Source organism: Mus pahari, chromosome 18, assembly GCF_900095145.1.
Source record: "Mus pahari chromosome 18, PAHARI_EIJ_v1.1, whole genome shotgun sequence".
NCBI lineage: Eukaryota > Metazoa > Chordata > Mammalia > Rodentia > Muridae > Mus > Mus pahari.
The window spans coordinates 10674983-10700252 of NC_034607.1; the positions used below are offsets into that span (position 1 = coordinate 10674983).

At 44.9% G+C, this 25270-nt stretch overlaps 1 protein-coding gene across 1 annotated transcript in view; it reads left to right on the forward strand.

Annotated features, from left to right (window-relative positions):
• The window catches only part of Tnfrsf21 (TNF receptor superfamily member 21), a 71116-nt gene that overhangs the window by 8685 nt on the left and 37161 nt on the right, over positions 1-25270 (forward strand). The window contains exons 2-3 of the mRNA XM_021218076.2: positions 13407-14058; positions 15513-16007. Of these exons, the coding sequence (XP_021073735.1) occupies positions 13407-14058; positions 15513-16007 (1147 nt within the window). The remainder of the gene's footprint in view (positions 1-13406; positions 14059-15512; positions 16008-25270) is intronic.

The following is a 25270-nucleotide window of genomic DNA, read 5'->3' on the forward strand; positions in this document are numbered from 1 at the left end:
ACTTGGAGAGGCAGGAGGGTGTGAGACAAGGAAACTTGCAGGCAAAGGTGACAGGTTTTCAGAGCGGTCCAACTAGTGTGTTTGTGCTTATTATTTTTTTTTTTTTTTTTTTTTTTTTTTTTTTTTTTTTTTTTTTGGCCCCACTTTTCTTTCTGTAATTATCTCCCTTTCTCCTACAGGGGTATATTTGTGTTTTTCATCAACTTACTAAAGCATAAGGACTATCTATTAAGTAGCAGGCATGGCTAGGGTGTGGGTATATAGAAGTGACAGATTATCTGTAGTCTGCCCTTGGAGTTCGCAGAAAACGTGATGTTTCATGGTAATCATCACAAAGCAGAAGGAAGTGGATTTCAGTGGAAGGGAACGGTATGTGGAATAGCCCCAGTGTAGGACAGTCTGTGTCCTCAGCTCTGGCCACTATGACTGGGAAGAGGCAGTGGGACTGTGTGTCATGTGGGACCCTTGAAAGTATGAAGACGTCATTCAGTGCAGGAGAAGCAGGGTAATAACATGGCTTGAAACTTTTTTTTTTTTAAAAGAGAGAGAGAGAGAGAGAGAGACAGACAGACAGACAGACAGAGAGACAGACAGAGAGACAGAGAGACAGAGAGTGCAGGTGGCCTCAGAGGCTCTCACATCTCCAGAAAGTTCCTGGCAGTCTTGAGACACTAATATGGGTTCTGGGAACCAAATTCCAGTCCTCTGGAAGAACAGCAAGTGCTTAACCACTGAGCATCACTCCCACCTGCCAACATTTAAAAAAAAAAAAAGTTTTAATTAATCCTTAGAGAATTTCATTTAGTGTGTTTTGATTCTGTTGCCCGCTCCCGGAGCTCCTTCCAGGTCCTCCCCACCGCGTTACTTACCCAACTTTCTCTCCCTCTCTCGCCTCCTTGCATTGAGTACAGTTTGTGTTGGCTAACTGCTTTTGGGTATCAAGCCACCATCAATAAGGAACAAACATAAACAGACCTGTTTCTCATACTGAGGATGGAACCTAGGGTTATGGAACCTAGGGTTAGTTAAGTTTGAAGTGTCGGTGTCGAACATTGGCTTGGGCCTTTATTTTGCCATTTTAAAATAGCTGCCTCTCTGCAGGTCCGAAGCGCACTGAGCCATCGCGACCGTCACCAGGCACTTGGGGCTGCTGCACAGATGTCTGTGTATAGAATAATGCTCTGTTCCCCCTTTAGGTTGTTTCCTCTGATTGCATTCCCCAAAGTGGCATTGCCAGGTCAGAGGAAACGAATGAGTGGTTTTTATGGCGTTCGCTGCAGATTGCCAGATTGTTTTTTTAGGAAGACAGTCAATTCAGCATGCCATCAGCCACCTATAAATATGCTTTCTAGCCCATGAATCTGCCCGGGACTGGACTTCCTCATTTCAAGTTACTTATCTTCTTTTTAATTCAGTGATGTAAGGACCTTTGGTGGTCTCTGTGACAGTTTAGTCATTATTTCTAGGGGCATAATAAACATAATTTCATGGTGCTTGACTTTTGATGACTCATCATCTCCCTAGCGAGCAGAAGTTATGGCAACCTTATTTTTATTAATTCTTTTTTATCATTCTGGTTATAGGTTCTTACTAGCTGTATATGGCGTTGCTTTACACTCTATTGGCTTTTTATGATCATGTTTACGTATTTGCTTTGTTTGTGTGCACGTGGGCATCTCTGTGTCCCAGTGCGTGGAGGTCAGAGACAGTTTATGAAGTCTGTGGGTCCTGGGGATAGAATTCTCTACCTGTCAGGCTCAGTGTTAAGCCCCATTGCCTACTGATCCATTTCACCAGTACTGTACTCTATTTCACTAGTATTATTATTTAATAGTAATCTATTTATCTAGTATTACTATAGTATCATGAAAAAATAGGATTGTGTTATTAAACCTTTTCCTTTCTGGGTTGAGAATATTCTTTTTGTTTTGGTTTTTGGGTTTTTTTTTTTTGTTTGTTTGTTTTGGGTTTTTTTTTTTGCCCATTTTGTTAGGAATCCATCCTTTGACAGGTAGTTTTAAAGAATCCTGATTGCTTTGAATTTTATAATGTTATTGGTTGACTTGTTGATATTTCTGGATATTGGTGTTGTATACGTGGTGGGAATCCGCCTCGGTGTGTTCTGAAGGATATATATGTCCAAGTGTGTGTGTGTGTGTGTGTGTGTGTGTGTGTGTAATGGATTCTGTGGGTAAACACACAGGGGGGAGTGCTGGGCCCAGCTGCTTCACCATTTCAGGCTGTTCTTCTGTGGCGTTTCCTGGGACTGGTAATGGTTGACATATTAATTGTACCCGTCCAGGAGAAGATGTACCAAGTATTTTCTGAACTCTAGACTAGGGGGCAGAGACTTTTCTGTAACGTACTGGGCAGTACGGTTACCTCATGATATCTGTGGTAACTACTTACTTCCACCTTTGTGTAAGACATGTGCAGACAATGTCGCGAAGAATGAGCCTCACTGTGCTTCCATAAAACCTTATTTGTGGATCCTGAAATTTGAATTCCACACAGTTTTCTTTTTTGGTTTTTTCGAGACAGGGTTTCTCTGTGTAGCCCTGGCTGTCCTGGAACTCACTCTGTAGACCAGGCTGGACTCGAACTCAGAAATCCGCCTGCCTCTGCCTCCCGAGTGCTGGGATTAAAGGCGTGCACCACCACGCCCGGCTTCCACACAGTTTTCACTGGTGCTATATTACTGCTCATTCATTCCTCCTCCTCACTTCCCAGCTCTTCAGACTATAAAACCGTTGTAGGCCTATAGGCTATACAAAAATAGACGGCGATAGAGTCCAGCTTGCTTTTAGACCAGGACAATAATATTGTGTGAGAGCAAATTGGGGTAACTCACTTTGGAAAACCCTTACTTAATTGTGCCCTGGGCATCTAAAGTGAGATTATTAATTGTAAATCCTTTCTCTTTTATGTTTTTCTCTTTTTTTTTTTTTGTTATTATAAACCAAGGTTTATTTCATTTTAATTAATTAACTTACTTTGAGGTAGCGTCTCAGGTTGACGAGGTCAACCCAAGGCTGACCTTGAGCTGCCTCCGTTTTAAGTGCTGGGACTATGGTGTGTGCTGGTCACAGACCTCACCAGGCAGGCACTCGAATAGCTGAGCCAGCCACATCCCCAGAATCCCACGTGTTTGCTTGTTTTTAATATAGTGTGAAAAGTAGCCTTCCTTCCTCTTGTCTTTCTCTTGACATATGCTTTTAAAAACAAACCTCTACAGTGTGCTCTGTGTGCGGGGAAGTGAGTTTCAGGATTATAATCTTGTATTAAATTAAAAAGAAATAACCAAATGTTTGGTGTCTGAGAAAGAATATCCCCATGGAAATCGGCTTGAATAGGACATCAGTGTCTAGCACAAGCTGGCCTTGGATTTTGTGATGTTCCTGCCTTTCCATCCTACATTCTGGGGTCATAAGCATGGATGGCCATATAAATAGGCAAGTACCGCTAGGTACATAGGCATGGACCCAGATTGCAGGTTTTGTCTTATTTGCTTGTTCTGAGCCAGTTTTGGTGTGGATCCCTGCCTCACTTTGACTGCACTATGTATATCAAGCTGGCCTTGAACTCACTAACCACACCAAGCTGGCCTTGAACTCACTAAGTACACCAAGCTGGCCTTGAACTCACTAACCACACCAAGCTGGCCTTGAACTCACTAAGTACACCAAGCTGGCCTTGAACTCGCTTCCTACCTCGAGCTGGCCCTGAACTTGGGATATTCCTCATGCCTTTGTCCCCAGAGTGTTGGAACTACAGTGTGTGCCACTGTGCTGGAGTTGGATTACACCTTTAAACAAACAAACAAACAAATCTGGAGCTTGGGGGCTGGAAATGTAACCTGCCTAGCGCACACACAACCTTGGATTTAATTGCAGCATGACAAACAAAACAGAACAAAACAAACAACAACAATGAACAAACAAAACAAAACAAAAAGGGAAACTTTCTCAAATTTATACTTAAGATATAACTGAAATGTTTTAAAACATGTCTAGTCACAGGAAGTAAACTTAAAGTCTGGTAAAATAATAAATTGGTGGGGTGCTAATTTCCCAAACTGGTATTCATCCAGCAATTACCCTGTCAGACATGTTCTCCATGCTCTTTCCGTGTAACTCATTAATTATCAAAACAACTTAGAATGGCAGTTATTATTGCTGTGTCCATTTTACAAGTAAGGGGGTAGAGGCTTGGAAGTTGGCTCATTCCCAGGCTAGAAAGATAGGAAAAAAAAAAATGCAACTTTCCTCAGCCCAGAAACCAGACTCACCAGCTGACATGCACAGGGTATCTTCAATTCACACCCGACCCTATTTGCTTCGCGCTAGCTACCGGCTGGAAGGCTAGATTCCACCAGACGGACTCTGATGGACGTCAGGTATCAAGAGTAAAAGTCAGGATATAACCCGCGCTTTCTGTTGTCTGACTATGTCAGAGTTCCTATGGCTCTCTGGGGGTTCAGTTAACCTGTAAGCATGGCCTCACCCATATCTCAGGGAAACACTTTCTGAATATCGCTCTTTTCTATAGAAAGGAGACCAATGATTTAAGCATGCAGAGGGAGGCATGTTTAGGGTAACCATATAGGAAGCACCGTGGAGCTGTGTAGCTACTGTGTCTGCCTTGGACACTGTGAGCTCTCTGAACCTTGTCCTTTCAGGGTTTTATGGAGGTGCCATTTCATAGGCATAATTGACTACATCATTAGCCATTGGTGACTAACTGAACCTTCAACCCCTCTCCTCATCCAAAGATTGAGGTGGAACTGAAAGTAGCAAGCTGTCTATAAAACCTTGTGTGCTCTGACCACTGGTCTCCATCTTGGTGGCAACCCCTCAGAACCTCCATCTTCTGTCATCTCATCACCACCCAGAAGACCCTAATCACACTGGCTGTGAGCTTTCCTACTTTGCCATGGGATCCATGGGAAGAGACCACACCTGTATTCCTTACTATCACAGCATCGCTCCCAGCAGGTACCTGGGAGAGCAGGGCCTATGTGGTACATTCTAGGCTTAGATGGGTTTTCCTTATGCTTTGAAGGCTCAGTTGCTGCACTGGCCTGAGTTGTGTGCTCTTCCGGACATGCCCCGTCAGCATGAAGTTGCATCCTTCCATCATCTACTGTTTTCTATGTGATACTACTTCACGTATTACTCACCGGGCATCCTATCGGCATCTCTCAGTAAGCAGAGAATAAAGAAATAACTACTGTGTTGGAGGGAGACGGGGCTGTGGTCCAGGGACTGATTGCTGTATGCACTTTCTCTCCTGCATTGCGGGTTCCAGAGAAAACAGCTCCTAGGTGAAATCTTCCCTGTGTTTTTCCTCTCCAGTGTCCCCTGAGCTTGCCTCCTTCTGTTCCTACAGTCAGCACATTCTGATTCTGGCATTCTCTATAGTCACCAGCTTTAAAAACAGTCCCTGCTTCCTTTGCTTTGGCAATAGGAGACGGCCCTCCCTCCTTCCCATTCCTCTCATCCCTCCCATCCTCCCCTTCCTCCATTTCTCCATCTCTCCCTCCTCCCTCCCTCCCGCCCTCCCCCTCCCTTCCTTTCTTCCTTCCTCTTTCCTTCTTTTCAGAGAAGGCAGTAGAAATGAAAGAGCCAACCAACTTTATATAACATAACTGGAAATACCCTGCCTGTGATTTGTGGAATCTTTGTCCTTGAACCGTTTGTTTGTATGTATCCCACCTGCTCCCTAACTTCAGATCTGGGAAATTATAGCCATCCAGTGTTTATATTACAAATTAAAAATGATGCCCCAGATAAAATGGTCAACAATGCTGAGGGCTGACCAGCTCTTCTCTTTGTCATCAGGTATCATATTTCATAGTCATCCTCACAGGCAAACTTGATTACCTTACAATCTCTACAGTAATATATATATATATATATATATATATATATATATATATATATATATATATCTCCAGAGCAATTTTCCTGCTTCTCACTAAGAAAAAGCAGGTCCACCTCTGTCTTGAGTTTGTTCATTTCACAATGAAATGTTACTAGAACTTGAGAGGGAATGAAGGTGACGTATGCCTGGTGCAGGAACGATGGCCCAGTGGGTAAGATGCTGGCTTACCAATGTGAAGAGACTTGAGTTTGAATCCTTAGCCCTCATGTAAAAAGGCTGGATATGGTCTTTCGAGCACCTATAACCTTAGCATTATGGAGGCTGGAAACAAGGAGGCTGGCTGGAGCTTGCTGGCTTCCAGTCTTGTTAAAATGGCAAGCTCCAGGTTCGATGAGAGAGCCCCGACTCAAGGCAATGAAGTGAAGAGCGATGAAGTAGGACCCTCTACATCCTTCTCTGGCTTCCCTCTTGGGCATGTGCACCTGTACACACATGTGTATATAACACACACACACACACACACACACAGACAGACAACAATGTCAGTGGCACAGATCTGTTGTAACCTTTCAGCTACCAAGGGATCTCTTGTTTATCTGAAGGATGAGGTCATGGAAGCGGAATTGCTGAACAATAAGTAGATGACCACATTCTGACGATTCACACATCCGGGTGTTTCTTGTCTTCAGTCAGGCCCACCTGTGCTGTCAACTGCAGGTGACACATCATAGGTGTGCTGTAGGCCACCAGGATGCACAGTGAGACCCTGGAAGCCATCACAGCCACTCACGTGCACCAAGTGCTTCTCTCCACTTGCCCTCTGCTTCTCTCTTCTAATCATTCAATAAACACTTGTAGTATTTTTGGTTGTTGTTGTTGTTGTTTTTAACCAAATACACAGTTTGAGACAGCATGCTGATACTTGACGCATCTATCTACTGTGGTAGGTGAAGTTCTTAGATACATGTGATTTTCATAATAACTGCAGTTTAAACACAGAGAGTATCTACGCTTCTTATATTGCTTATAATCATAAGCACAAAGTATAATCTCTTTTTTTCCTTTCTTTTAAATGAGAGGAGAATATTTGAACCCTTTAGTATATTAGCTTTTTATTTTGAGTATCTCGAGGAAGCTAATTCTTAGAAGCCAATTGTAGTTCTGTTAAGAAAGAGTAATGGGGGGCTAGAGAGATGGCTCAGAGATTAAGAGCACAGGCAGGTGGATCTCTGAGTTCGAGGCCAGCCTGGTCTACAGAGTGAGTTCCAGGACAGCCAAGGCTACACAGAGAAACCCTGTCTCGAAAAAACAAACAACAAAAACAACCAACCAAACAAACAAACCAAAACCAGAAAACCAAAAACAAAAGACCAAAAAGCCAAGAGCACAGGTCGCTCTTCCAGAGGTCCTGAGTTCAATTCCCAGGAACCACATGGCAGCTCACAACCATCCGTAATGGAATCTGATGCATTCTCCTGCTGGGTCTGAGGACAGCGACAGTGTACTCACATACGTAAAGTAAATAAATAAGTACATCTTTCAGTAAAGGAAAGTCATGTCTTCAGGGTCTTTGAAGGTGAACAAACTCTTTGCTTTCATGCTTGAAGAGAACCAGGGCACCTTATTTGGATTTTCCAGTTAATATTATGGCACCATTGTGGAGGTTTTTGGTGTCTCTTGCTCCCAGCAACCACCTCCACCGTTATTGTTTAGTTTACTAATTCTAATTATTCGTGGTCTGCAAATTCACCCTTGTGGTCAACAAGTCCTTGTCAGTGAGCGGGGTCCTTGAGGATTTGGATAGCATCAGTGGGTCTCATCAACTCACCCCATGTCATCAGGAAGGGAAAAGAGGGCGTGTAGTCCACACGATGGATACGGAGTCTACATACTGTCCTGCGTTATAGATTCCAGGGAAGACACACAGAATATGAATGTGTAAGAAAATGATGACAGCCATATAGGGAAAAGAAGAAACCGAGGAGGGCTTTACAATTGGGGATGGGAGGCAGGGGTGGCACCCAGGAGGAAGTCTTGTCTCTGTGGATGATTTTGCTTTTTTTCAAATGTCAGGGGGAAGTGAGAGTTTGAAGCCGAGTGTGAAGGAACCAGATTGAGCGTGTGAGTTAGAGTGGGTGGGGAGAGAGAGAGAGAGAGAGAGAGAGAGAGAGAGAGAGAGAGAGAGAGAGAGAGAGAGAGAGAGAGAGAGAGAGAGAGAGAGAGAGAGAGCTCTGTTCATAGAGAAACTTATGGGGGAAGGCCTGGAGGTTTCTTTGAGCTGCTGGTCTCTGCATTGTTTGTATTTCTTTAGATGCCCATGCTGGGAGCTGGCTGACTTCGCCTATAAAGGTCCAAGTGATAACAGTAAGCTACTGAGGTTTGCAGAACGGTCTCTGTCATAGCTTTGTAGTTTTCCCACAGTAGCATGAAAGCAGCCACGAGTGCTAGCTACATCAGTGTCTGGACGCTAGGAAGCTTGATTATAAGACGAGCTGGTATGTTGGCATTCCTTTGCTGGCCCCTGGCTTGAAGGATGGTTTGCTTATTATTTTCCTAGTGTTCATTAGGAAGTTGAGCAAGTGAGGAAGCTTAGTCTGTATGGTAGTCCCTGGCCTTGAGCTGCTTATACGCATTAGGGAGAGATAAGTATATACACTTACGGGACTGCCAACCAACATTAAGAGACACTATGTAATTAGATGCTGGTACAATAGACAGAAACAGGAAATGCGATGGGCTACTTGCTCAACTGCTTGGCATCTGGGTGTTTTAGAAAGAGATGTAAAGCTACATAAGGATGGTGGGACTTGACAATGTGCAGGAGGGTAGAGTTGATTGAATATTACTACTTAGCTCAACCTGCTCATTTCATACGTGAGCAAACCAGGATCCTGTTGACTTTCCGACAGGTTGGGTGAGAACGTGCCTCCTCTTTTCAAAATCTTTGTCCAATTCTTTCCCTGACTTTTTCTGCTTGATCCACCCAGGGCTGTGTATGTATGTATGTATGTATGTATGTATGTATGTATGTATGTATGTATGCATGTATGTATGCATGTATGTATGTATATTTATGTATATGTTTGATATTGTTAGGGGTGAGAGAATGGAGTAGCTTCTGGTTATCGGTTGCATTTTGGATGTCAAAAGACTGGGACCGGGGTGGTCGTGTCTGCTACTGGGGTTGAAGTGGAGGGAAGAGAAGCTGGGTGAGAGGTATGGGAGGGAAGAAGCAGTTATGCACAACAGAAAACTATACCCTGATCTATATACACGCAAGAAAGCAGTCAGTGAAGCCTTGGTGGGAAGACCCTCTGAAGACAGACCCATCCTGTTGGTTGCGAGCCTAGCCTTTAACGGCTAAGCCAGCTCTCTAGAACGTACTCACTCTGTTGAAGAACTCTTAACTGTTAGAATGAGACCGTTTGTATGTTAAAACAGACAGATCTTGGTGACAGGCTAGTCGTAACAGAAGTTAGTACAAGAGAAATCACAGAGCAACATGGTTGGCTTTTCCCCCTTTGCATACATAAAACCAACTCAAACAAGAGAACTGGGGAGCTGAGATTCTGTAGTTTGAAATTGGTAGGACGATTACACGGATGTTTATTTGGGGGGCGGGTAAAATGCTAATATCAAGTTAGTTAAAAATGCCAGGTTAGGTAGAGATTGAGGGGGTGACTCTGACCATGAGATTGGGCTGTGTCCAAAATGTGACTCAGGATCAAAGAATTTTACAGTCAGAGGGGTCTTGGTTTATAGTGTTAGGGACTTAAGAGTTAGTTGGATGCCAGAAACACTCCGATTGATTAAAAAGGCAAGAAAACAACATCAACAACAACAAAAACAAAACAAAAAACAAACACACAGCCAAACAAAATAAGTTCCTCACTCACCCTGTTGTAGACTCACAACGATCTCCGAGATAAGACGAGGTACATGAAGAAAGTGTTTTCAAAAATCATCTCAGACAGTATTATTTTTTCTTTTTCCATTTTCGTGTGTGTGTGTGTGTGTGTGTGTGTGTGTGTGTGTGTGTGTGTGTGTTTGTTTACATGTTTCTGGGCACTCATGTATGGTTCCATGTGCACATGGGGCCCCAAGGTTGACACTGGAAGTCATTCTCAATTGCTCTTCCTCCCTATTTGGCAAGGCAGGTGCTTAAGCCAAACGCAGAGCTCATTGCTATGTTTAGTCTCTCTAGCCTATTTCTTCTAGGGATCCCCTGACCTCTGCGATGGAATTACAGGTAGACTGCTTTATCCACTTGATATATACACATACACACATACACATCGTTTTCCGGTAAAGTGGCAAACACTTTAACTATTGAGCTTTCTCCCTACGCTTCCCAGGCAATTTTAACACTGTACTCAAAAGCCTGAAACTATGTTAGATCTCTCTGACCTGTCTTAGCCATGTCTATACGCATGACAGAGGGGTGGGAGAGAGGGGGGAGGAATCAAGGGTCTTAATTGGAAGGACCCAGCCTCGGCTTTCTTGACTCTCACTGTCTTGCACCTATCCATGACTTTGTCTCCCCTTTCCTGTTTGTTTGTCTTCTCCTCTAGTGTTAGCTTTCGCTATAATCTTTCTATATTGTGCAGGGGCCATCTTTAAATATTGTCTTCCATTTGGTCTTTTCCTGTCCAGAACCACAGGGTTAGAGGGAAGAGCTAATGTGTGGGGTGCACATATGTGTGTGTGTGTGTGTGTATGTGTGTGTGTGTGTGTGTGTATGAATTATGTATGTATGTATGTATGTATGTATGTATGTATGTGTGTGTGTGTATGTATGTATGTGTGTGTATGTATGTATGTATGTATGCATGCATGTAGAGGCATGTCCTCAGGTAGCTCAAGTGACTCTCAAACTTCACGTGTTGCCAAAGATAGCCTTGAACTCCTGATCCCCCTACCTCAGCCTCTCAAGTGTTGGGTTTACAAACTTTCGCCATCACAAGGGGATATTGTTTTGTCTTGGGACAAAGTTTCTTTATGCAGCTCAGACTGGTCTGGGTCCTGTGTTCCTCTTCTCTGAGTCTCCTTAGTACAGGCAAATACTTCCACAACTGGTGGGGAAACTCTAGATAGAGTTTTTCCTTTTTCTCCTTCTCTTTTTAAATAGCACAGTGGGATTAGTGATTGACTCTGGAAGTGGGATCGACTTTAGAGGACCCCTTAGTCTTGCTTGGGTAATAAGCTCTGCTCTCAACAGGCCTTCCTTCTGATTAGGCTGTGTAAAGCAGAGCTGCTCTGTTTGAGACAGAAATGAGGGGCTTGGAGCCTACCTCCCATTGCTCCTTGGCAAGAGGCAGCCCTGTGATCTTTGTCCAGTTCAGCCCTTGCTTCTGTCCTACTGGCTTCTTCCTCCACCCACTTTGCTAAGCACAGTTAATCCACACTCTCCTTTATTCTGTTTGCAGGCGATAGATGAGGTAATTTTATAGGTCAATATTATAGTCCCTTAAAAACTGATAAAGGAGCCAGGCATGGCTGTGCATACCTATAATCCCAGTCATTGGGATTCTGAGGCAGGAGGATTACAACGTTGACATCAGCCTAGGCTGTACATTGAGACTCTGTATCAACCAAATAAACTGAAAAAACAAAACAAAACAAATGAACAAACAACAGCAAAATGGACTAACCCAGCTCCATGGCTCATACCTGTAATCCCAGCCACTGGGGAATCTGAGTCAGGATTTCCACGAGGCCAGCCTGGGTTATAAAATAAGGCTCTATCTCAAAACAGAATATCTCTAAAATAATTGAATACCCCCCCTCTTACCCTCCCCAGAAAATCAAGAATCCCAAATAGAGCAAGCATGGAATAGAGTGTAGGGAATGGGGGGTTGCTGGGTGGGGTTTGAACACAGCCAAGTGACCCCTGACAAGTCAGACACCAGGGAAGAACCTACCATCCTTGTCTTAGAACAAAAGTCCGGATCCTTGTCTAGGCTGGTGGGTGTAGTCAGCGATGTGCACACTCAGGGTGGCTCCCTGGCTCAGGAGCCCTGGGTGGGGGAGGCTGGGGTTGAGGCTCCGTTTCCTAGAGCTTTGTGTATCTCCCCAGGGTGCACACTTCTGAGTCTACACTGGGGGTGGGGTGCTAATCTTGAACTCTGGGCTCCATTGGACAGATGGTTTCCTCCACCCAGGGCATCGGCAGGCCGAGCTCAGGAGAGGGTGTCCGGGCTGGTTGTGCAAGTAGAGGGGAGCAGGAAAAGGAAAGGCCAAGCCAAACGCCGAGAGAGGGGGAGACTTATCACCAAGTCGCAGGCTCTTCTCCTCCTCAATTTCCAACGACAAGAAAACCAACCACTATCCACCGCCGACCACCTCTGCCCCTACTTTCAGACTCAGAAGGAAGAGAACTAAGTATATATCATAAACTCCCAACGAGGAAAACTCCAGAGCCAGTGAGAGGCAGGGAAGTACCCTGGCCCCACATAAACTGTGGGGTTGGGAAAAGAATAGACTGGGGTCAAGTTTCGAGATGCTAGTGGGAGTGGGTGGGTAGAGGAGCGGGGTTGGGGGTGGGGTATAGGGAACTTTCGGGATAGCATTTGAAATGTAAATAAAGAAAATAATAATAAAAAAAAATTTAAAAAAAAAGACAGATTCTTGATCACCTTGCAAACCGTTTTTTTTTTTTTTTTTTTTTTCCCCTTTGTTTTTTCAGTTACCAGTGGAGCTGCGTAAATCTGTAAATCTAGAAGGAATTTGTTCTGTAGCTGGTAGCTTGGGGCAGCCATGATTTTCATACAGATTTCTCCATCTCACTGAGGATGATCAAGACTGTCAGGGCCTCCATTTCTATAGCCCGAGGGAAGCAGTCACTCTAGTGTTTGCCCTCTGTTTCTCTTTCACAGCATCTCAGGACTTGGAACTTGGGATCCCTCCAGGTGTGTGTGTCTGTGTGTGGTTTGTCGAGATAGGGTGTCTCCATGTAGCCCTGGCTATCCTAGAACTCCACTGGTAGACCAGACTAGCTCCAGACTCAGAGATCCTCCCGCTTCTGCCTCTCAAGTGCTGGGATTAAAGGCATTTGCTACCGCACCCATCGGGTCCTCCAAGTTTTTATTCTGGAAGTTGGTAAAACTCTGACCTGCCGGATGAAGTTTTTATTTTAGAACATGGCCACTGAGCTATTCTTGCTGGACCCAAGCGCAATGTGTAGATTCCTCAATGGATGCCTGCAGGGATTGTGTCTATGGGTTGTGGCCTTCAGAGACTGGACAAACTGGGTTTGAATCTAAAAACATCAGCTCCATTGTTTAATGCACATACCAGGAATGTCAAAAGTATGCCTGTTTGTTAAAACAAAACAAAACAAAAGTTTAATCATCAGGTATGCAGGTGCTATAGAAGTGACAACTTTGGCACACACCTCCCTCTTTCTGATGTCAAGTTGATGTGGTACCAGCCAGATCTTGAACAGTGGTGATGACTGTGTTATTGCTGTTGCTGTTGCTCTATTCCGCTCCGCTCCTGTCTGACACCTCTCTTATTTCTTTCAGCTTGGATTTCTCAGCACCGTCACAGCTCAACCAGAACAAAAGACTCGGAGTCTCACCGGCACATACCGCCATGTTGACCGTACCACGGGCCAGGTGCTAACCTGCGACAAGTGTCCAGCAGGAACGTATGTCTCCGAGCACTGTACCAACACGAGCCTGCGAGTCTGCAGCAGCTGCCCTGCGGGGACTTTTACCAGGCACGAGAACGGCATAGAGAGATGCCATGACTGTAGTCAGCCATGCCCATGGCCGATGATTGAGAGATTACCTTGTGCTGCCTTGACTGACCGAGAATGCATCTGCCCACCTGGAATGTATCAGTTTAATGGTACCTGCGCCCCCCATACGGTGTGCCCCGTGGGCTGGGGTGTGCGGAAGAAAGGGACAGAGAATGAAGATGTGCGGTGTAAGCAGTGTGCTCGGGGTACCTTCTCTGATGTGCCTTCCAGTGTGATGAAGTGTAAAGCTCACACGGACTGTCTGGGTCAGAACCTGGTGGTGGTCAAGCCGGGGACCAAGGAGACAGACAACGTCTGTGGCATGCACCTGTCCTTCTCCAGCACAAGCCCACCTTCCCCTGGCACAGCTATCTTTTCTCACCCTGAGCATATGGAATCCCACGATGTCCCTTCCTCCACCTATGAGCCCCAAGGTAACTCAACCTCACGAATTACTTGCTTGAGGAAGGCTTTGAGCCCAGTAGAGTGAGCCGGTAACAGAGATGTTCTCTCTACTTTGCTAAATCTTAAAAAATCATCCCTTGGAGGAGGGAGCCTTCATTTTTTTTTTTTTTTTTTTTTTTTTTTTTTTTTTTTTTGTGGCTAATTAAATTTGGCTTCTTTGGACTTAATAGAAATATTGCAACTCAGAAGGTTTCTATTAGGAGACAACAGATATCTAGAAACTAGGTTATATCAAACTGGCAAATGAAGAACTTTGAGAAATAAGGACAGTGTGCGACCGTATGTAAATCACTTAACCCACTCAGTGCTGGGTCTGAATGAGTGAGCTGAGTGATTTTAGTTGTTTAAGGTTCCTTTCAGATTAAAAAAGTTATGCAAAATGGAGCTAATCATGTGTAGACGGAGCCAGAAGAAGAGACAGCAAGGGAGAGCTGGAAGGAAGGGAGGAATGTTGACTCCAAGGTAGGACACAGAAGAGAAGTTTAAATCTGAGTAAAGGTAACCAGCCCATGCATCTGGAAAAAAAAATGACTTAATGTTTTGTTCAGCTTGAGTTCATGGCCTTTATCCATGTCTGTCTCATTCCAGTCAACACTCAGGCAGAAGTTCAACATTTGCTAGATCCTCTTTCATTTCACTTAGTTCCCATGAGATATGGCCAACTTAAATTGTGTCTGCTAGCACACTGTCAGTGTGTGACGCTGTCTGGCCTTCAAGCGCAGGGAACGCTTTCTCGTGCCCGCCGTTTTGAAATGAAGAGACAGGTATGAATAGCTCCAGTGGCTGACACAGGTCAGGTTCTGTCTCAGGTTCCGGCCCTCACACTCTTTCGTGAGGGCTAATTGTGGAAATGTCACAGAAAGAAGTTCACAGAGCCAGCCTCAGCCCTGTGTGATCTTGGAGACGGCTCCTAAGAGAGTCCAGCCTTACTCTATCTACTGACCTGTTGCACAGGGCTGGCGAGGAGCCTGAGCGCTTTCCTTTATCTCTGTCATGGACTCTGTTTCACCGTTTGAGTCACAAAAGGTGAGGGAGGAGGACAGCAAGCAAAGGAATTTAAATGAAATGCGTTTTCTGCACAATCAAATCAATGAAGGGCTACTAGTGGCAGGTAGACATTCATCCACGTAGAACTTGAAATGGAAGGGAAGCTGTCTAGGAGAGCTCAAATATTGGTTTCCCCGAAGATGCCCATGTTCTGGGGACAGAAACAGAGTTTAACTATTCATATTTTTATCTTTTATATAAAGATGTTGTTAGGACCTTTATGAAAATGGGCAAAATAATATTTAATCTTAAGGTCCAACAATCATCTTTTCCTTGATTATCCACCCTCACTTGGAGGTGACAAGGGACAGGAGAGAATGTGTAGATGCCCAAATATGGAAAAGCTCTTCCCCCCTTCCTTACTCTTTTTTTCTAGGCATGAACTCAACAGATTCCAACTCTACTGCCTCTGTTAGAACTAAGGTACCAAGTGGCATCGAGGAAGGGACAGTGCCTGACAATACGAGCTCAACCAGTGGGAAGGAGGGCACTAATAGGACCCTGCCAAACCCACCACAAGTTACCCACCAGCAAGGCCCCCACCACAGACACATTCTGAAGCTGCTGCCGTCGTCCATGGAGGCCACGGGTGAGAAGTCCAGCACAGCCATCAAGGCCCCCAAGAGGGGCCACCTCAGACAGAACGCACACAAGCATTTCGACATCAACGAGCACTTGCCTTGGATGATCGTGCTCTTCCTTCTGCTGGTCCTGGTGCTGATAGTGGTGTGCAGCATCCGGAAGAGCTCCAGGACTCTCAAAAAGGGGCCCCGGCAGGATCCCAGCGCCATAGTGGAAAAGGCGGGGCTGAAGAAGTCCCTGACTCCCACCCAGAACCGGGAGAAATGGATCTACTACCGCAACGGCCACGGTGAGCTTCTTCTGGTTCCTCTCTGCACTTAGAGCACTCAGTCTCACTCCTGGTCTCTAAAGGGGTGGGGGATCTGTAGGTTGTGGAGTCCGTTTTCTTCACCAAGGACTTTCCATGATCTAGCAGGTTCCTGAACATGGTTCTAATCATCTATTACAAATGATGCTTTCAGATAGGATCACCTTTTTCCATTTCCCTCCCTTGCACCATTGAAACTGGAAAATGTTGCTGAATCAGGGACCTGCAAGCCACTGTGAGGGACTTAGATGTTTTAACTGTGTTCTTTCGCAAAAGGATGGAATTTAATTCCAGCGAGGTTTCACTCAGACAAGAGACTAATTGTTTAGGATGCATGGCACCAGACTTCACAGCTCTTATTACTGCAACCCTTCCTTCTTTCTGTTTAAAATAGGAAAATTCCAAACATATACTACTTGTATGTGAGTTATGGGGTGTATGTGCGTGTGTGCGTGCATGCGTGCTCGAAGACGCTCTCACGTGGAGGTCAGAGGACAACTTTCGGGAGTCAGTTCTCTTTTCCAACTGTGCGCTCCAGAGATCAAACTCAGGCTTGTGTAGCAAAGAGCTTTTAGTACACAGAGCCGTCTTGCCAGCCCACACTTCCCTTTCCTGTCACAGGGCTGAGGAAAAAAATAAAGGGAGTTCAAGACTAAATTGCCATAAGTTAGCTGGGCTGCAAGGTTTAGATGTGAATCTTGCTTTTGGCTTTGTATCTTCGCACACACACAACCCTCCCTCTTAAATGTTTAGAATCCAGGGAACAGAAATATCGGTTAAGTGATGGTTTGTCTTCGTCTGAGGCCGGGTCTCTCACTTAGTAGCCTCTGTGTTAATAGAGGCTGGAATATTTTGGTCTTTTCTCTTTTAAGGGCAAAAAATAGCTGACAGCACTTATTTAATGTCTCTGCGCTCAGTCTGACATGAAGGCAGCAATTTTGTTCCCCGCTGTGGCTGTAACTTCCTTTCCTGAGTGAAGACAGGCTCTGGAAATCCCATTCAGATGTTTCCTTTCCCATTTACAGATAAAAGGTGTATGCTCACCTTCCGACAAACTGGTTTTGAAAGTGCTTTATACTCTTTGGTATAGTCATTCTATTTTGGGACTCTATCACTGAGGTATAAACAGATTTTTTTTTTTTTTTTTTTTTTTAAGCAAGCCCAGTGAACATAAACGCTCTTTTGTGGGGAGAGGAGACAAAAAAATCTTACTCTGTTGCCAGGCGGGCCTTGAACTTGTGAGTCTTCATGTCAGCATCTTTAGTGTTGGGATTGGAGGTATGGGACGGCAAGCCTCGCTAACCTTGTAGCTATTTAACTTAGCCTTGTAAATCCTAAACATTGCAAACAAATAAAGTGCCAGTTCTAGGGAAGTAGCTGAGCAAATGCTGAACTGTGCACATGTAATGGGATGTTTTCCACCCAGTCCAAAGAGTTATTTATATGGCATAAAAGGAACACACAGAGCTACATAGTTTACAACAGTCTCCACTCTTTTAAACCTTCAGAGGTTGGGAGGAAAGATGGCAGCATGAAGAACAGTTCCAGTGTGGTAGGATTTTGTCCTCTTTCCCCTCTTATTGTTAGTACCCCACAAATGGTACACATTTTGTATAATAAAAAACATTACAGGAAGTTGGAGAGAAACAGTAAAACCCAACTGATTTTGCCTTCCTTAATGACTTGGGAGACTGCTCAGCGGGATGGGGGTCACATCTGCCTGGTTCAGACTCCCAGAGCTGTCCAATTTCTGATGTGGCAGCCTCAAGTTGTCACCTGTGTGTGTGTTGGGCTGTCTTCATAGCTGTCCCTGGATGCCTGTGGCCCTTGGGCCGCTGGTTGGCCATATCTGGCTGATAGCCTGTGCTGACCCTCTAGAATCCTCTGGAAATCTGGTGGCTAGAAAGCCTCACCATCAACCCTCTGCCTTTCTAATAAAAATTTTTTTAAAAACCTATCTATGGACATATAATTCTAACGGAGAAGAAGTTGTGAGGAGAGGGAGGGTAAAGAATTCCTGTATTCCTGTTGTCAGGTTGGTCTTATTCTTATTGCTGTGGTTGTTCTGAGATAGTGTCTTATGTAGCCCAGGCTGTTCTCAAATTCACCACGTAGCCGAAGCTGCCCTTGAATTCCTTATTCTCCTGCCTCCGACTCCCTAATGCTAGAATTACACACATGTGCCACCACATCCCGCTTCAGATTTTATTTACTCGTTGTCATCTCTTCTTTGCTTCTGAAGCCGTATAGTAATTTTACACAATGGAGAATGTATTACAGAATAATGTGTTATATTTAATGGCATGTATATATAATACATGCCATATTTATATACACATTCACTCAATAGACAATTTCCTAAATTGTTTCATGGACTTTTACCCTTTAATAAATTAATATATTTCCTAACAACAAAGATATTCTCTTTGTAAAATATTTTGTAGTTTCCAACCTCAGTCAGCTGAAAGTTGGAACAATACTTTGTCATATACATTGCTCCTTTTGTTGGCCTGGTGTCCAAGTTTGCTTCCTGTTGTTATGATAGGCAAAAGAAACCTGGAGGTGGTGGAAGAGTTTATCTGGCTTACACTTCCATGTCATAGTTCATCATGGAGGGAAGTTAGGGCGTGAACTCATATGGGAACTTGGAGGCAGGAACTGAAGCAGAAGCCCTGGAGGAACACTGCTCGCTGCCTTGTTCCCCCTGGCTCCCCTGATTGATTTATTTTTTTTTATACAGCCCACCCAGAGGTAACACCATCCACAAAGGGCTGGGCCCTCCCATATCAATCATTAATCTAGAAAGCGCCTCACAGACTTTCCTATGGGCCGATTCAATGGAGACATTTTTCTTAATTGAGATTCCCTCTTGGTAAGTGACTCTAGCTTGTGTCAGGTTGACAAAGAAACAACAACAACAACGACAACAACCCCACTAAAATACCCTCACGAAACAAACAACTAACATATCCAGTTAGGCCCTTGACAGAAAGAACATTTGGTTTTTTTTTTTTTAATTATTCTTATTATTTGGTGTGTGTATGTGTGTGTATTTATATGTAGGTGGGTAAAGGTGTGGGCATGTGTATGTACATATGTGCACGTGAGTGCGGAGACCAGATATTGATACCACGTGCCTTCTGAGGTCTCTTTCCATTCTCTTTTCTGATTGGGGTCTCTCACTGCAGCCTCAGCTTGGTCTAGCTCCCCAGCTTTCCTCCGAACTCCTCCATCACCACCACCTAAGTCTGCAAGTGGTCCTTGCCCCGAACTCCTCCATCACCACCACCTAAGTCTGCAAGTGGTCCTTGCCCNCCGAACTCCTCCATCACCACCACCTAAGTCTGCAAGTGGTCCTTGCCCCGAACTCCTCCATCACCACCACCTAAGTCTGCAAGTGGTCCTTGCCCTGCCGGCTTTCCTGGGTGCTAGAGATCCACACTCCCCTCCTCACATTTGCATGGCCAGCACTGTCTCACTGAGCTCTCTCTTCTCTGAGGATGGAGAACTTTCCCCTTGAGGCTCAGATCTGTTCTAGGATCAAATTTCGTATCCAGCTGCCCCCCTGGAGTCGCCTGTGCTCTGAGTCTACCTTGTGAGGAGAGCATGTGACATGTGACGTCTCCTTTTAAGATGACGTCAATGCAAAGTTATCTGTCTGTGATGATTCTATCACTCAATAGTTGGCTGTTATAGTTTGTGATCAGATACGTTTATGAACGTGCTTTTGGAGCGTAGGTTTAAAATCCTAAGAACACAGCACAGGCTGTGATAATAAAGGCGGGTCCAGGAGCAGAAAGCAATAGAGAACGATGACCTTAAGCATTCTTTTTCGAAAATGCGTTACATGATTATTTGATTACTTACATAGTGTGTTGGGGTACTTGCATGCCACGGTGCATGGGTAAAGGCTAGAAGACAGTTTACAGGGGTCGCTTCGTTTCTACCACTATGTGGACCCCAGGGACAGAACCCAGGTCTCAAGGTTTAATGCCAAGGGTCTTTGCCCTCTGAGTCACCTCATCAGCCCGACCTTCAACATTCTTTTTTTTTTTTTTTTTTTAAGATTTATTTATTATACCTTAAGTACACTGTAGCTGACTTCAGACACACCAGAAGAAGGCATCAGATTTCATTATGGGTGGTTGTGAGCCACCATGTGGTTGCTGGGATTTGAACTCAGGACCTTTGGAAGAGCAGTCAGTGCTCTTAACCACTGAGCCATCTCTCCAGCCCCCGACCTTCAACATTCTTACAGCTCCTCATGAAATGTCATGTGTCCTTACAACAACATCCTGTTTTATATAAAAGGGTTGGAAGCGGGAAAATCAAATCCAACCCAGTCACACACTTCCGTCCCTTTCACGGGGTGTCTTTCAGTCATCACTGTCGGGCGGGTGTAAGTAACCCTTTCTGTAGTTCAGCCTTCCCCGGGTTCCTGCATTGGGACATTTCTGTTTGAGGTGTTTCTCCAAGGAAGGCCCATTCTTTCCAAATTGCTAGGTTCAAGGGTGCAAGCAGGTAAAATCCTGTTACAAAGAGAGGTTCTGTTCAGTGAAAGCCGCAGCAGGTGCACTGGGCTCTCTACGAACAATGGCTCGTTGATCTGACTGTATTGTGCTCGGGCAGCAGATTATCCCGCCTCACGAGATCCCTTCCTGGTTCTTGTCCATTCATCCTGAATGGCTTATGAGAATGAGGACTGATTACCCAGGAGTCTTCTATCAAAGGTCCTGGAAGACCTCCTTTATTTACCACTGCCCACTATAACAGGGACATGCCGGGCTCCTCTTCACAAAATTGTTATTATTGCATGACATTATTTTCATATGTACCCACAATGCACTGTGGTTATGTTCTCCAGATGTTAGCTCTGGCATCAGTCTTCCTTTCTCTCTGCATGCTTCCCTCTATCTAACTAGCCTCCTACTTACATTATGCCATTAAAGAAAAAGATACCCTGTTCCACAACATCCACTAGCGGTCCATAAACAGATTTTCAGGAACAGAGTAGGGGGGTTCATGTCACTTCCTATTCCTGTGATGTAACCTCGAAGGTCTCAGTGTTGAGCAGCTACCGGTCTCATTGCTGCTGTGTGTCATGGCTGCAAGGGTTGTGCTGTGTCTCAGTGACCTGCGGGATCCTGCTTGCCTTGCCAGACCTCAGAGCTCCGAAGCTCTCTTTGTCTTCTCACCGTAAAGCCCTCTTGGGCTTCTCTGTCTGCCATTGATGTACAGTTTCTAAAGTTGATGTTTCAAGCACTGTGGTTCCGCTCTCATGGAATCCTATGGTTAGACCCAGGAGCTGCGCCCTCGGAGGTTACATGCTACGGTACTCAACATAGCTTCCTTCTTTCCCAAAGTCAGAAGAGGTTGGCTGGCATGGTCGGAAGAAGCCGCGGTTTCTTTCAATATGCTCACTTTAGCACTGGGGATCGGAAGTAAGTCCCTCTAGAATTTTTATCTATGAGGCCCTATTTAAAGATTTTTGTTATGAGGTTAAGCTGTCATAATGATGTGAGCCTGTTGTTTGGGCTCTAATTGCCATCCTTTGTCACCTTTGTGGAAATAAGAGTTCTTTTTTTGTATTATAACCCCAAGGTGATGGGGTCAGTGTGGGTGGGTGTACAAAAGTTCCACTTGATGTAAAATGGAAATGAAGGGGCTGGAGAGGTGGCTCAGTGGTTAGAAACCCAAGTTGCTCTTCCAGAGACGGCCTTTGGACAGCCTATAGATAATGCAGCTCCAAGGGACGCTAATGTCTCTGGTCTCTGTGGGCGCCCGCTCTCACGTGCACATACATGTCATTTAAACAAATAAACATTTTCTAAAGATGATCAGTGTAAAGGCCAGGCATAGAGGCAAGGTCACTTGAGAGGCCGAGGCAGGGGTGCTACTACAAGTTCTAGGACAGCAAAATGAGTTGTAGGTTAGCCTCACTACACAGTAAGTCACAAACAAACAAACAAATAGACAAAGTAAGGTGAAAGAAATGGAGGCTACACAGAAAGTATTTTTTTATCTGACCTTTTTTTTTTTCCACATTCACAAGCACATACACATAGACACACACACAGACATACACACATACACTAAATGATAATGATAGTAAAACTTAGTTAGTCTCCCCACAACTACACTGAGGAAGTATGGGAAGATCCCCCCGAAAATTACCTTGTTCCCTACCTTATGTCTGCAGAAGGTACAACGCCATGGTCCAGCCCCATTGGCAGCAAGGTGCTGAGAATAGGAACCAATTGTGCGCTCTCACGGTTGTTTTTCACCTGTTTTTTTCCCTTCAATTTTTTACCAATCCTCATGTCTTTCTCCCCCCCTCCCCCCCACCATGCCTGAAGCTGAGACCAGCGTCCACCACATACTGATGGGGGACGTGTGGGAAAGAGCTGTCACTGTATTTATTAGATTATGTTTCCTTTTGCTCTTAGTTTTTAGACCATGAGTTAAAATGAGATGTAGAAAAGGGAGTGAGGAAGGGGAACTGGATTCACCTAGTTTGGAGTGTGTGTAGCTTCTGGCTGGCCTAGTTGTTCAGTGGTCTGCCTTAGGCAGCTAGTGTGTCACGTGACCCGTGGAGACAGGGGGGAGTTCCTTAAGTGGGCAGCAGCACACATTGTGAGGTTTCTGGGGCTCTCTTAGGTGTGGACTGCTTTGCTTTGGTGGCCAAAAGGGAGAGAGGTCATTCTCTGTCCTTAAAAAAAGGGATCCATGTAGCCTGGGCTGGCGACATTACATCGCACAGCAGAGGATGGCTTGAAGCTTTTCGGACCACTCAGCGTTCACTTCCTGAGTCCTGGGATGGCGGGAATCAGGCATGTCTGACCTGGCTTATGGGGCGGTGGGGCTGACCCCAGGGTTTTGTGGATGCAGACAAATACTCTGTCAAGTTTACGCCTGTGAAATTCTATATAGCAATCCATGCTAAGATACTCTTTCTGAATTTCTTGTTCTTTCCATCTGTCAGCATAACTATCATGCCTTATCTCCTCTCACAGCTTGTAAATTCTTAGAGGAGAGGCACTAGGTTTTACCACGTGGCCCTACACTTGGCCCACGCCTTGGGGCTCGAATGGCCTATGCCTGAGCTGTTTCCTGTAGTAGCTACTCGCCTTGAGGTATTTAAGCCAAGGTTAACTAAAAAGCAGAATTTAGCTTCTCGGTTGCACCAATAACAACCTGAATGCCTAAGAGGCATACATGACTAATGTCTGTCTGACCACATTGGGACCGACTGAACATTTCCATTGTCGCGCACATCCTGCAGGATAGCCGTGGTCTAGAATATCCAAGGACTAATCTACTTATTCTTTCAAGGTTGTAAGGTGATTGTTTACATTTAAATCCAGGATGGACATGTCTAAATGTCCCAGTCATTGCTTGGTATCCACCAATAAAGTTTAGGCTAACCTGAAGCCTTTTTAAATTTTACATATTCTAACCATGGTCTACTAGTGTGAGCATAAGTCGAGTAGTAAAAGGATTCTTAAGTTACATGTTTACCACGGGCTAGTGCCTTTTTGCAATCCATCGCAGCTATGAATTTAAGTTCTGTAGGATAATCCGAAGTCGTCTATGGGGGTGGAAGAAGCTGTCACTCATATAGAGACAGAAAACTCAAGTTCCAGAAATGAGTTACTTCCCTTGCAGAAGGGCCATGGCATAGCCTGGTGTTGCCTGTAGGGTAAGTGCCTTGAAGAAGGTGACTCTCCAGAGACTCAGGCAACATTTCTTGTCTGTTGGGGACATCTTTAGCCATGACAACCCTGGCTTTCTTCAGGGACAAATGAAGCAAGGGATGTTAGGCTAGAGGGAGATTCTATTCTCTGTCTTAGTTATTCCCTGCTCCCTCTTAGCTCTGGTTCTTGCTATATTTCCCTCTCATCTGGGAATCATTGTTAACTGCCTGTGAACTGTTTACCTGAGGAGAACCTGACGAGCCAGCCAGCTGCAGCCGAATTACTTGTTTGGGTCATACAGGAAAGCAAGCATGCACAGGCGCATTGTTCTGGCGTATTCTCAGACAATAGGGGAAATATGGGAGAGGTTGGTAGCCAGCATCACACTTAAGGAATCCTAAGGTTAAGAAAACACTGGGATTTTTTTTTTTTTAAGATTGATTTCTAAATTGTTTTTCAGTGATGTTTTTTATTTATATGTGTTTGATTATTGAGATCAAGGCTCTGTTTTAGCAGACTAGGGCTTACAGGGCCCTGGTAATGTGAGAAGAGTTTTTGTTTTGGTTTGGTTTTTGGAAAACCTAGAGGTTGGACATCGATGAGATTGCAGGGGTCTGGATGGGGGAAAGGAGAGGGAAAGGAAGACGGAAGGGAGAGGGGGAAAAAAGAGGTGAGCTCCTGTTGTCTAATGTTCTTTCACATTACACATATGGTAGAACTGAGCACAAGAAGTCATTTGCTCAAGTCGCGATGCTTTAGTGAGGGGTTTGGGGGCCGGGGTTCGGGGCGGGGGAGAGTTAAGGCCTGGCTCCCGACTTCTGGGAGAGTACTTCTTATGTTATCCATGTTGCCTTGCCAGCCAAAGGGTGGCATGATTTTGCCCACTGGTAAAAGAAACACTGTGGTTTTGAAAATTACTCACAGTTTGGGAGTAAGACAACAGAGAGGTCCTTTGCTTTGGAGGACCCTGGAGGTCTTCAGTAGTGGCCAAGGAGTAGATGAGGGTGCAAGAGATGGAGAGATGGCCTGTCCCAGACTAGGAGCACCCTTTGACCTCTCCCAAGATGGCCCCAGTGAGAAGGATGATGGTCCATGAATACTGACTAGTAAGAGGAGGGAGCAGCTGTGTCTCTACTTTTGCTGACCACCCCAGCTCGATAACTCCAGGGTGTGGGAGACAAAAACCAATCACTCTGAAATGGAGGTCTTGGTCCCGAAAGGTATAAACTTAAATTGTTAAAGTCTTTTAACACACACACACACACACACACACACACACACACACACACACACAAACCTTTCCACCTTTGAAGAGCAAAGGAAGTACAAGTTGCCTTTTCTTTCACCCCAACAGCCTGCACCTTAGAGAATGGGGAACTTTTGACTGCACCTAACTCAGATTCTCTTGAAAATTCTCTTGTCTAAGGAAAATTTATCAGGTTTTCTTTCCTTTTTTTCTTCCTTCCTTCCTTCCTTCCTTCCTTCCTTCCTTCCTTCCTTCCTTCCTTCCTTTCTCCTTCCCTCCCTCCCTCCCTCCCTTCCTCCTTTCCT